Source organism: Anguilla rostrata, chromosome 9, assembly GCF_018555375.3.
Source record: "Anguilla rostrata isolate EN2019 chromosome 9, ASM1855537v3, whole genome shotgun sequence".
Taxonomy (NCBI): Eukaryota; Metazoa; Chordata; class Actinopteri; order Anguilliformes; family Anguillidae; genus Anguilla; species Anguilla rostrata.
This window is the reverse complement of record NC_057941.1, coordinates 37,087,937-37,101,434: the sequence shown is the minus strand read 5'-3', so window position 1 is coordinate 37,101,434 and position 13,498 is coordinate 37,087,937. Positions and strand designations below refer to the sequence as shown.

Genomic DNA, 13,498 nt, shown 5'->3' with positions numbered 1-13,498 from the left:
ATGGCGGGAAAACAATATAGCGGACAAAGGTGGGGCCAATGGCAAAGTTGTAGAGCACGTTGAGATGCACAGGTCGATGAAGTTTTGTGTTGATCTAACTTATGGTGTGGGAGTTATGGGCTTTTACGCGTTACCCTTTGTTATAGCGCCACCATCTGGCTGACGTACGTGCTTTTTAGTGCCTGAGTAGTGGGGCCATAGGAACCCACCTGCCAAATTTGGTTGCTCCAGGACTTATGGGTGCTGAGCCTCAGACACTTTTAGCGGAGAAAAATAATAATAATAATAATAATCCTAACAGATACAATAGGGTTCCACCAGCTTCGCTGCTTGGACCCCTAATAAGAATAATCCTAACAGATACAATAGGGTTCCACCAGCTTCGCTGCTTGGACCCCTAATAATCCTAACAGATACAATAGGGTTCCACCAGCTTCGCTGCTTGGACCCTTAATTAAACGCAACTCAAATAAAGAAACACACTCTTGGCGTGAGCTCCCGGTCTCGACCCCGAACAGTGGAGAGCAGCACACTTTTAACACCTGGTCTGATTAGTAAAGCACTCTCTCCACCAACCGGCGCTGCCAAAGCCAATCCAGTTCTCCGGCAGACCGAATGCTACAAGGATGTTTTGAGGTTTTAACTGTTATCGATAAAATAAAGTCTTGCCTTTAATACAATATAAATATTATTGTGGAATTCAAACAAATTAGTTTAGAAGCAATTACATATAGGATGACTGGCTGGATGAAGATTTTCTCGAAACCAACTGAAACTGTCAACGGTGAACCATGCTTACACCTAGGTCTCACTCTCTTCTCTTTCTCACTCATCCCCCTACCCCTATTACAACAAGTTGTAGCCTTTCAAAAAAAAAACTGTTGGTATGTAAAAGAACAGTGCAACTGGCTGAAAATGTAACCTCTCTCGTTAATGCCCAATCAATTATACAGTTTCGCCTGCAGGAGGGGGGCATCGTTGATATTGAAATCTTACAACTTTATGCCTCAGGGAACTTTTTATCCCAGGAAAGGCTAGCTAGCTATGTATACTCGAGAGAAAGAGATTGCCAGAGTTTAAAACTCAAAAACCGTCAGAGGAGCAGCAGCAAACAAACAATGGACTGGCCTTATAGAAGAATATTTTTGGACTCCAATCCAGGCAGATGAAGAGTGTGGCGAGACTGATTGTTCCACCTCAGAGTCAGACTCGTACAATCAGCCTATCTCTGTTGACAGCCCTGTAGCCACAGATGGCAAGAGTGATGAGGAAGATGTTTTGCTCATGTCAGACCCTATGAAAGCAGTTTTTAATTGTATTCTAAGGGAATACATAAGTGAAGATATCAGCCAAGGATTGCAGATGGTCCGTTTACAGGTGTACCAGTAAGCTTAACCAAAGGAGACCTTGCTGTCTGCTTTTCATGCCTGAAGAGATGGTCAAAAGAAGCGGCCAAATTAAAGAAACGACCAATGGCAAGTGCTTACCATTCTCCTTGTCTTTTGCTTTTCTGAACTAATGTAGAGGAAAATTAAAGCAGTTAGAGAATGTAGCTATATACAGAATGGAATATATACTATATGAGAAATGGAAATCAATCAATCAGGAACATTGCAAAAACCCTGGGCATGCCCAAGTCAACAGTTTGGTTCATCATTAACAAAAAAAAAAACAACTGGTGAACTCAATTATGTCAAAAGACCCGGTATACCGAGGAAGACCACTGTAGTGGATGACCGGAGAATACTCTCTATAATGAAGAAAACCCCCCTGACAACAGCCCAACAGATAAAAAACACTCTTGGATGCAGGTGTAGATGCGTCAAAGTCTACCATACGTAGAAGACTACACCAGCAGGACTACAGAGGGTACACTACAAGATGCAAACCACTGATAAGCCATTTCATTTTTAACATTTGGTTGCATATCATTACATTACATTGTGAACTCAACATTTTTTGTTACATATTCCCAGCGGTAATTTTCCCTGCCATAATTGTGTGCACAGTAGTCAAAAGTTCCATGAAATTGAGTTTGAATATTTGCTTTTGTAATTAGTTAGAGTTCGAATATATTTGAATATCATATGCCGATAATTCACAAAAATAAGCTGCTTATTGTCGTGGACAATATGCACGTGAAGCTCCCTCTAAACTGGCCTACGAGTTATTTTCCACAAGCGGGCAGTAGAATAGAGGACATCGGTGAACTGTAATACTAGGTTACTACATCGGGGGCCTCATTTATAAAACGTATTTTAGATCAACTGTGTGGCGCGTGTGTAGAGCATCACGTCAAAGTAGTGATTTATAAAATTTCAACATGACTCAATTTGACCGTGGAAACTGTCATGGCTCTACGTCAGGTCTTCACTTGACATATGCACGCAAGTTAATTTTATAAATGAGCCGCCTTCAGTTTCTATAGCCTAATGTGCAAATGAATAAAGCACTTTCTCGGTGGATGCAATTTGACACAAACCAGCATTTATTAATCATAGGGAAATGATTGTTTATAGGAAATGCCTGTTTATTTCTTAACACAAAAACTATTCAAACGGCTAATACCTGTAGTCTAAAACAACATAAATTACTTACTCTGTTTAGTTTGTTTAACTTCTTTCATCATCCAATTTTATCAAAATCTTGAGAAAAGAAAGGAAACATAGCCTGCCATGGGAACATTATTTAGCCTAAATTGTTAGCTGACCAGATATGTTGAACGAAGTGAAAAAAGAGACTGGCTCACGAGGCTAGGTGTCCATGGAGCTGAAAGTATCACCAGAGGTTATTGGCAAGGAAAACCAGACGATCCACTTGCTCTGGGTCCAGGGCAGAACGTTTTTTGTTGACAGAGGAAGTAACGTTAGCACAGGAAATGAACTTTGCATGCATGAACACGATTCACTGCATGAAATTAAAGCCTGCATGTTAATTACAATATGCGGGATCCAAAACTAATATTCGAATGCTCAAATTTACGTTCGAACTTTAAAAAAAGAAAGATTTTCGAATAGTTTTCGAACTTCTAAAATTTCTGACAGCCCTAGTGCACAGCCATGGTTTGATGAAAGAAAATTTCTTTATTCACCCAAGCACAGGAGCTAAGATAAAAGTAAAGGGCAGAATCACATGAAATATTTAATATGTGGTTTATGTACTTAAATGTCCATTTAATTTGTTTTATGTAGGTAAAACCAAACAGGAGCTTAAAACAAGAATAGAAATCATCCATATAAAAATGTGTTCATATCAGTGTTGAAGAACTTGACTGGCCTACTCAGAGCCCTGACCTGAACCCAATCCAACACCTTTGGAATCAACTGGAAAGCAAGCTGTGAGCCAGGCCTAAATTTCCCAATCAGTGCCTGACCTCCCTAATGCTCTTCTGGCTGAACGGAAGCAAATCCCTGCAGCAATCCTCCAACTTCTAGTATAAAGCCTTCCCAGAAGAATGGAGGTTGTCATAGCAGCAAAGGGTGGATCAATTCTATAATTCCATAATTTTGGATGAGATGTTGGATGTCAGGTGTCCACATACTTTTGGCCATGTAGTGTATGTAATTATGTATTATGTATATTTATGGTGTATATTTATATATGGGCACAACTGATACTAGTCTGAAGGATAGGTACAATTACAGTTATGGATGGTGGACACCCAATATGTAGTAGTTTAGTTATTATCTACCAGTGCTATATACTAATTGTAAGGCAAGCAAATGTCGATTGTAGTTTTATATTACATAACATTTGTGGTAATTCAAATACAGTTACATAAAAAAAGGAATCAGATGAGGAAATCAACATCCATCGCTCTTCATCTTAACTAGAAAGCATGGATGCCATTGCCGAGGACGTGGTTATGTTCCTCCCCTGCTTTGCGTTTAGTTCTGCTTTGTGAACTGCCCCTTTCGTTTCTGTCTCCTCTACAGGCAGAGATGATGACGTCACTGTCCTGTAGCACAGATCCTGGTCAGAAGATGCACGGGAGACATAAGACATATCTTGTTGCCAGACAACCCACGTCAGGGGACGCAATGAGCCAAGGACACCACTGAACATTGCCTGGCAACAAAACTGAGGGATATGTCAAGCCATTTCCATTCATTTCAATGGGAGTTGGAATTTGACCTAGTTAAAATGCCAATTTATGATATCAACAATATAATTTCAACTAGTTAAAATACGCATTCTTGATATCAGGAATTCCATTTTAACTAGTTAAAATTGGAATTCTTGATATCAATAATAGGTTTTTAACTAGTTCACATTTTATTCTTGATATCAAAAATGAAAGGTCTGATTGAAATGAATGACGAAAACACTTGAATTATAACTAGTTACAATTGAATTTATGATAAAGAATTTGCATTCTAACTAGTTGGAATTGTATTTGCAATATCCTGTAGAAATGAATTAAAGCTAAAACGGCTTGCCATAGAGAGATGTCTTTCTGAGGATGCCAAATACCATTGCGGAGCACCATTATTAAAAAGATGCAGGACTATACATAGACAATGCACACCTTTTTCCATTAGTCTGTTGTCTGCTATCTGCTGATCCTGAGGACACTGAGAAACTTTTTTCTATAATGTGCTTGTTAGACTGCCAGCTGTAGCCTACAGGTTACTTCTTAGTTACAGTAAATTATTTTGGATAAGAGCAAAAGTTGTTTGACACTTTATTTTGCATGTATGTCATTAATGCTACAGTATAATCAAGTAACATATCATTTCTAATTGTCAAAAAATTAACAGCTTTAACATAATTTTTAAAATTAGCCGCTCCATCTTCTGTGTAATCACTCTCATTGAAGGGATACGCATGCCTCTTTTTCACCATATTTAAAATAAACACTCATGTGTAAAACAAATTCTTCATAACACACTGTACATAAGATCTTGGTGAAGATCAACACGTAAAAGTCTCATCTAGATTTTCAAATATATTAATATAAATATGATTATATAATTATGACAAATATATGCATAAACAAAACAATCTCAAACATTTCGGAGTGATTTTTTCTTGTAATAAAATGTGTAATAATGCCTTCAATGAGATTAAATGTTTTAAAAACCCAACTGATTTAGGTGCAGCATTAAGTGCAGGCAAAAATGCTCATGAACAGACAAATTGCCATATTTTCTGACATCAGAATTCAAAAGTGAAAAAGTAACATCACCCGTCAGTGCTCTTTTGAAACAAATATTTTTTTATCTACTCTAATTTATTTATTTCCTTGTTAAATGACCTAAAAATGGCACTCACTTAAATTATTGCTTTCATCATTCACTGATTCAAGGTGAACTGCTGTAACACTGACACCATTGTAAAGTGTGCTCTTCGCACTTTGATGCAAAAAAAACACTTTTTGGGCCCAAATTTGGGAAAACATGTCAAATTACACTACTATGTTCAATCCACTCCAAGTTTTTTTTCCTGCCGTTATATACATCCTGGGGCACCACTGGAAAAAGAAAAGAAATCTGGTTTCATCTAGTATCAGAAGTATATATAATTACTACATTTTTACTACATGGATTTAATAATATTCAGAATAAATATATCCTGCATGTTTATGGGTTGAGACTCCCATAGGATCAGGGGATTTGGTCCTTTTGGAACAAATGTCCTCTATTTCAAGCTCTGAACAATGTCTGTACTGTATATAAATTTGAAGATAATGGGGTTTATTTAAGACGGGGGAATTCTATTTTTTAAAAACCTGGATTTTGAGTGAGATATAAGGGGTTAAAGTGAGCCCAGGTGCCAATTTTCTTTTATGTTTGTGTGGGGAACAACCATTGATTACACTGCAGGCACAATGTCCGATTACAAACTGAAATTCAGTTTGATGTCCTTTTTAAAACCAGAAGGTTCAGAGAAGCACAAACACAGTCAAGCATACCATACACTAGTCAAGCTATTTAAAGAAGTCAGGTGCAAGATAGTCAGTGTTTGCAGCAGAGTGCTAACGCTAGTTCAACTGCAGCAGCCGCGATATTTGGCTTGAAATGAAAGCAGTGCTGAACTTTTTGTTTTGGTACCCAAGTGCGAATGTGTCTCTCCTCTGGCCCGCTATTTAACTGAATTATGGAAAAGGGATATCATTCTCCGATTCTTTTTCTTACCTTACCTTAAGCAAATAAAAAGATACGATAAGTGAATTAATACCATTTAAAATTTATTGCAGACGTTAAGACACGTTTTCTTTGACCGCTGCCGGTTAAAACAGTTAAATACAAAATCTAACAACTAGTTTTTATACAAAATATAGTTGTGTCAGGTTTCACTATACCCTCACTCGGTTGTTGCTGGCGTGTCGTGTGCACACAACTTTGCCGGTCCCTTTCAAAGATGCCTTGAGAAAAACTATTTTCTACACATCAATATAGTAAAATATAATTGTATATTTCAATAATTCAATAATAGTTTGCTTTCCATATTTAATAAACAAGTGACTGGACAATGACAGGAGAGACACGACTATGGGCAATTTATCTTGAATAAATTCCAAATAAATTAAAAACAAATTTACTGTACAACGTATTGCAGACATAGGGGAAAGTTGGTAAATTAACATTTTTTGGATTTTGCTTATTTAAAAATATTTAGCCTAGCACAATGAAATTTAACTTCAAACAGCTCTGACATTTCAGTATTCATTACCCATTTCAAGTACATTCATAACTTAATCGAGACTCATAAATTATGCACAATTTTACTACCATAACTTTAAATTATAGTAGGCCTATATCAAAACTTCTACGTAGCCTACTGCGGTAGGTTCTGCAAAATGACATGAGGACAATGTAGTGACCTGTGAATTAAGTCATGTTTATTGCTCCACAGCACTGCAAATGGACGAATTCCTCATTGACAACACACCATTCAATCTGAAACAAGATAAAGCTATCCTTTATGAAATTAATGAAGTTAAATTAATTTGGCCATAGCCTATTTCTGCATTAAAAACTAACACAAAACCAAATAGCAAAAGCCTAATAACCACTATACAGACCAATATGGCATGTGATTATTAAATACAATAAATACATGTGACCAGGTGGCTGTTTTGTTTCCATTAATCATTTTGCAGATGACTGAATTGCGTGAGTCAAATGTTATATGTAGGCTATGATGTGTTACAAGGATAGCAACACGCCCCTATATCCCAAGGGAAACAAACATAGAAGACATATAGACTGTGCTCAAAACTGACTATAGCCGCGTTTCCACCGCAGGAACTTTACCCCGGAACTAGGAACCTTTTGAGGAACTCAGTGTGTTTTGACCGCAGGAACTAGGGTCTAAATTAAGTTCCGGGGACTTTATTTTACTCCCAAAAAGTCCCTGCTCGGAGGGTAGTACTTTCCAAAAGTACCGGAACCTTTGGGGTGGGGCGCAAGCGCTGAAAATGTCTGATTGGTCGACCACTTAGTGTTTTATTTCAACCGCCATGTTTAAAAATATGCAGGCGCAAACCGATTTATTTTCATAATAACTTCAAATCAAACTTGTATGTTATGCGGCGCAGTAGCCTACTTTTGGTTATAGCCTGCCAACGTCTTGGAATTATAACGTGTTCTCTTCTGTTCTTTTCTTGCTTTAGTATTCGTTTTATAAAATGCTAAGCATTCGTGCTGGGACAGCATATTACGTACCAAAACATTCAAACGGATTCATTCAGTTGCTGAATATTTTCTTCCGGATTTTCTTTGTTAGCCCGTTGTAATTGACTCAAAATGTTTGATACAGTTGTGAGATATGCGGTAGTTCTGCGTAATTAACATTGGTGATACAGTAAAAGCAAACTGGAAATCACCTTCCGCACTTTTTGTCAGGGTAAAATAACAGGTTAATTCTAGTAATCGTCCCTTTAGCTTTTTCAGACTTCCGTAATTTTACTCTGCCATTCTTCAATTCCACAAAAAGACTAGGAAGACTATGGACTAATTTATGGTGCATGGTTCGCATCTGGAGGGCACACTTCGCTGCTCGGCTAGCAGTAACTTTGAAGGAAAGCAAACGGTGGCTAATTTAAATTTTCACGCAAGCGAGTTTTTGTTCTATTCTTGTCATTTTGCGATTAGCCTATATGGAATTGACGATGAGAAAGTAATCAATTCAACAGCAAATTGTTTACGACGTGTGCATGTTTTCTGCTGTTGTTGCCAGTTATTTGTGGAATGTGAATGCATTTTGTCGCCTCGGATGTCAAGACATGAAAGTGAATGTTCGCATAAAAACATGTAAATGTGTTTGAGAGGATATATAGAACAGTTACAATCTGACTATTGGCCTGTTATATCCTATTTGTTGCCTAACAACGGTCCAAGTTCAACTACCAATGACAGTTTTGCTTGACAATGATAAAATATGCCCAAACGGCAGCAGAAGAATATTTCAATTCCAGGAGATTAAATCAATAAAAATCAATAAATACAAAAGTAACCATATATAGTCATTGTTGGTAACCCGTTGTATATAAGTGGAATAAACCCCTCCGGGCTGTCCCGGTTATTAGAAAATAATGTAGGCTACTTCGGTGGTAGTATGGGGTTACAGAAGAAATCATAGGACAGATGGATCGACGACAACGTCGCTTTTTCATACGCCAGTGGGCTAATTTGCCTAATCTTCGCGTGACTTTAGACCGCGGTGGAAACGCAGACAACAATGGGTTGAAGGAACCTTTTAGTTCCTTGAAAAGTAGTTCCTGGGACTACTTTTGGTGGAATTTGGCTTATTGTTAAGTTTCACAGTGTGATCAAAGTTCTGTGAAGAACTGTTTATAAACTGAATTTCACTCAAACACACACAATAATGTTATGGCTAACAAGAATAGGCTGTCCCTATTTACAGCTCGTCACTAACATGCTCTTTCCCCTCTCCCGTTAAAATCAGAGCAGGTAAATTGACCACAGGGCGCCATTCTAGTTTGTTTCTGAGTCTCGTGGCTGATGTGTTAACAGCAGGGGACCAGGGACTGCCATTCTCCGTGAAGCTCATAAACTTCAGTGGTTACTCAAGGTATTGCAGTTTAGTAAGCTTCTGGGCCAAAAAGTAAATTTGGCCATTGAAGTCCATGCAAAACTACGAATTTACCCTGGACAAATTAAATTATTTTGGACAGAACTTTTTATCTCTAAAATTTCTTCATATTGAACTAATTACGCTCGAGGGACCGATTTTTGTTCCGAGTCGCACAGAAGATATAAGATTTATTTCATTCCAATATGGTCCGCATAGTTTACGTCACAGTGCTCGTAACTGCTTAGACAAGCACACCCGCTCGTCTCAGACATGAACGAGTATGAGACTGTTATTGACTCATCGATGCAGAAAAGGGCTGAATTCAGAGTTGCTTGCACAGAATCAATATCAGAATCCGCATAGTATTAAACCATGACCTAGAATAACATGAATTAACCGCCATCAGTGTTTTGATTTTTTCGATATATTAATATTACGAATAGCAATGTTACCTGCCATAATTTTCTTGTGTCCATTGTTCATGGTGATGACTCGTGACAAATAAATACTTAGTAGCTAATATAGCTAGGCATACGTGGCTCTTAAATTAAGATTCTATTATGCCCATTCCTCAATATAATTTAGACTACATCCTCATTTTGATATTTCTACTAATAGCCTAATATCATTAAAATGTTATTAGCTGTAGTAGTTCTGTTTTTGCATGATAATGGTGCTGATGACAACGTAATCACATATGAAAAATAAATAGGACAACAAATTAAATAATGAGAATAGCTATATTTAATCTGCTCTTAAATTAGCTTTCAAGTGATGCTGATTAAGATGAAGTGGTGATTAAGATGATAAACATATCATTTGCAAAGATGACGATTGTATGAATATAACACATAAGCCTAATTTATTAAAATTTTAAACTACATTTTTGCATTTTGCCAATTTATTTATTATTTCTTGGCTAACTCATAGTTCAACGAAAATTTGCCTGCGTGCCGTGATACACCGACCATCACGTTAGCGGCTACAGCTTTTTGTAAAATACCACTGTTCTAGAATTCGCTTCGCGGTTCCCTTTTAATTGTAGGCTACTACTCATCGCTTTTCTAATGATACGAACATTCATTTTTCAGTGGATGTGTCATCTCTTAGCGTGTATTTCACGATTTTTAAAAACACACAGATCCAAAGCACTATCAACCGGGACGATTATTAAGTGATGGAGTACATTTATCAGCACTAGACAATGACATCTTGAATAATTTCCACCCTGTATTGCTCAGATTGTCACTACCTGAGTTCAGGAAAGCAGGACTAACATTACAATACAGCAAATCCTGTCTAGGGTTGTCGTTGCTTATACTGCAATTTTTCCTGTAAACAATGAAAACGAGCCAATATTGCAGTAGGTGACAAGTTATTACTACGCACTGCTGATAAACATAGCTAAAAATAAAAAGCACATTGCATGTTTCCATTTGAATAAAAAATAAAACTTAATACTGATTAAATCTTTTGCTTCCTCTCATGCACCTAACAGGCATTCAAGTCAAAGCAAGCAGAAATCAAGTGAATTATATTAGCTAGCTGTTCCAGACTGCAATCGCTTTTCAGCACGGTGCATTATGCTTGAGATCAGGGTCACGCTGGCCAGGAATAGCTATAAACCGTAGGGAGGTCATTTACGAATTTTGAAAGCTTAGACTACAATCGAATCACCGATCTCTTTTAATGTAAACAGTAGCTAGAAAGTAGCTAGCTCCCATAACACAGAATGGCTGAGTGCACACTTCTTGACTTGAATTTAAACCAGTCAGAAGTTGTGGCTAGCCTAGCTACATATTTACTGTGGCGGTCAACTTATTACAGTTGACCGCCACAGAATGTTTGTATCGTTCGGAAACGTTAGCCATGTACAACTGTCTAGATAACTGGCTGGGGTAAGTCAGTAAGGCGGCTCAATAACTAGCTTGTGAAACCTAATAGTTAGTTAGCTAGCTAACCACAACTTCTCACTGCATTTCAGTCTTGCTAGCTCAGGGTAGCTTTTTCATAAGTAGACAACATATCTAGCTAGCTAGCTAATGTAATGTACAGTCTTGCCGAATGCTTCCATAAATATCTCGACTGCATTATCACTTTTACTCGCAGAAATGTTGGAAACCATATCAGAAATGGCCACAATAAGTCCTGTAGCTAACCAGCAAAGCCACGGTCGCAGTTCAGTGGCCACAGTTCGTCAGACGATTTAAAAGTTTTTTCGGAGCGCACCCCCGCGAGTTAACATCATTTTTCTGCGTTTACAGCAGCCAGATTAACATACCTTTAGCCACGAGGAACAGTGTCCAACATGTGTGAATGATCCGCTTTCCATCCAGGCTGTCCTTCTCCCTGAAGGTCAGACCAGACATACGGTTATCATAAATATTCCCAGGCGTCATCACCAACTATTCTGCTCATATTGACACATTTACACAATGCTTAAAATGACTGGTGATGGGGAAAAGGATTAAAGAAATGAGCAAAGCAGATGAGCTGACACGCTGTTTCCAAATAATTGTATTTGATTGGATGATCTGTAAAGGTCGCTTAAAGGAGAATGTCACTGTAAAATTAACTTTTACTTGAAGAGTAGCTGTCCGCCAGCTCCCTGTCAGCTCTCTAACTGTAGTGATTGCAGATATATAGCGGAAAACTAATGTGCATGCTCCTGGTACGTGCTTTACTAAAGACTACAATGGGCAGGATTACTTGCAGTCCATGGGTGGGCGTCAGACAAGTTAACGCCAGTCAGAGGTTACCACTCCGACTCCTCCAACTCAATATAAACGAAGGTGTCTAAAATGCCGGGTCAGTGGGGAAAATCGCAACTACATTTTGAAAACTGACTTAAGCAGTTGACTCATAAGCTATTTCAGACACTATTGAATATAGGGCAATATTAGGCTGGCATAAAAAATCTGGCAAAAAGAAACATTTTTACAGAATACCGGTCGTGAGAAAATGGGGAAGAGGAGAAAAAGGCATTAGTTAGGCAAGGAGAAATGTACGGTTGACATCACTGACTAGTGCTCAGATGTATGCGTTTCAATAAATTATGACAAAACTAACTAGGCTTCTGTCTTGTTCATTCATTGCCATTTTTTGTTGCTTTTCTAATGACGCGTCAACAGCTAGATCCACATCAAGATCTGCTTGACTAGTGGAATAAAAACAGAAGTAGCCTATGTCAGAGAAATCAAGTTACCAGTTTGAAAGCCTGTTAAAAATTAAATGTTTTTAAAACCTGTGTAGGAGAGCCTACACTGAAAACATTCCTACATTTTGTGTAGTGTTCCACTGTCTACAAGGTTTGGTTCAGTAGCCACAATTCGTACCGTTATCCAACCGCTAGAATGGACATTAATGTTTTCAGTGAAGTTCGTCATCTTTTTTAAAAATGCCCAACATTTATTGTAGGCTCGTGTGGTTATGCACAAACAGAAATTAAATTTGCCCAAATCGTACTGAGCCTGCTGTCTCTTGTATAATTAAATTTCCCTAACATGCAAGCTTACAGACATAGGGTGAGATTCTTATGTATCAAATGTAATTAAAAGTAGTACATGACATCAGCTAGATCAATTTCTGCAGTTAACCCAATGCAAAAGACATAATTTTGGATGGCAGGTATCAGCATCCAGCCAAGTTATGCCTTGTTATGCGGGGCAAGCCACATACCTGTAAAGCAGAGAGTTTGGCACTTTTCAGGGTTCCCTACAGAAATAACCACAACAGCCACAGACTCTCAGCCCTTAAAAACATTCATTTCTGTACATTCTGACCCCATTTCAACAGACAGAATTCATAAAAAGCTTCACATGTCCACACAATAAAGGCCCAAACTAAGGGGATTTTGCATTTTCTCCTTTCCAGCCAGAAATGCAACTAGCCCACAAAGAATATGTCTCCTCATTGGTCATTTTACGTACACCTTCACCTACATCAGCCAATCAAAAAGTCTTTTCCCCCAGGAAATGTTCCAGTCTCTACAGCTAGTCAGTTTGTGGCTCAGAGGTAATGTCACGGTCTATGGATCGTTGAGTCACAGGGCCAAATCCCCCCTGAAGCAAATTTATTATACATGCTAATTTGCTCACTAATAATTGTCTATTACTTCACAACTATTGCTTTTGCACCACATCTACCTGGCGTTCACCGAACAAATAGATTGCATTTTCACATACCATCTACACCAGGGGTCGGCAACCCTAGGCACACGTGGCACACGGGAGCTTAACCAATGGCACGCAAGCTTGAACACGAACTTGAACTTTAACTAAAAAATATCAGGATCAGAGCCAATCAGAGGCAGAGTAGGGGCGGGACTTTGCAGAATGCTGGTGGGGAAAAAATAACACGGCCACTGCCACAGCACGAGGGCGCTGGCCAGAGAAATTTCTTCTAAATTTTTTCTATCTTTCAGCAGGCTCGGTGGTAGTATGATGGCAGGCCCTCT

The 13,498-nt window shown here is 38.3% G+C and overlaps 1 protein-coding gene across 3 annotated transcripts in view; it reads right to left on the bottom strand.

Moving 5' to 3' along the window:
- Nucleotides 1-13,498, bottom strand: part of rb1 (retinoblastoma 1) — a 195,198-nt gene that overhangs the window by 114,649 nt on the left and 67,051 nt on the right. For 2 of the 3 annotated variants that reach the window (XM_064352020.1, XM_064352021.1), the window contains exon 6: nucleotides 11,324-11,391. The exons of the other annotated variant lie outside the window; for it this stretch is intronic. In XM_064352020.1, coding sequence (XP_064208090.1) covers nucleotides 11,324-11,391 — 68 coding nt within the window. The remainder of the gene's footprint in view (nucleotides 1-11,323; nucleotides 11,392-13,498) is intronic. 3 annotated transcript variants of the gene reach the window in all.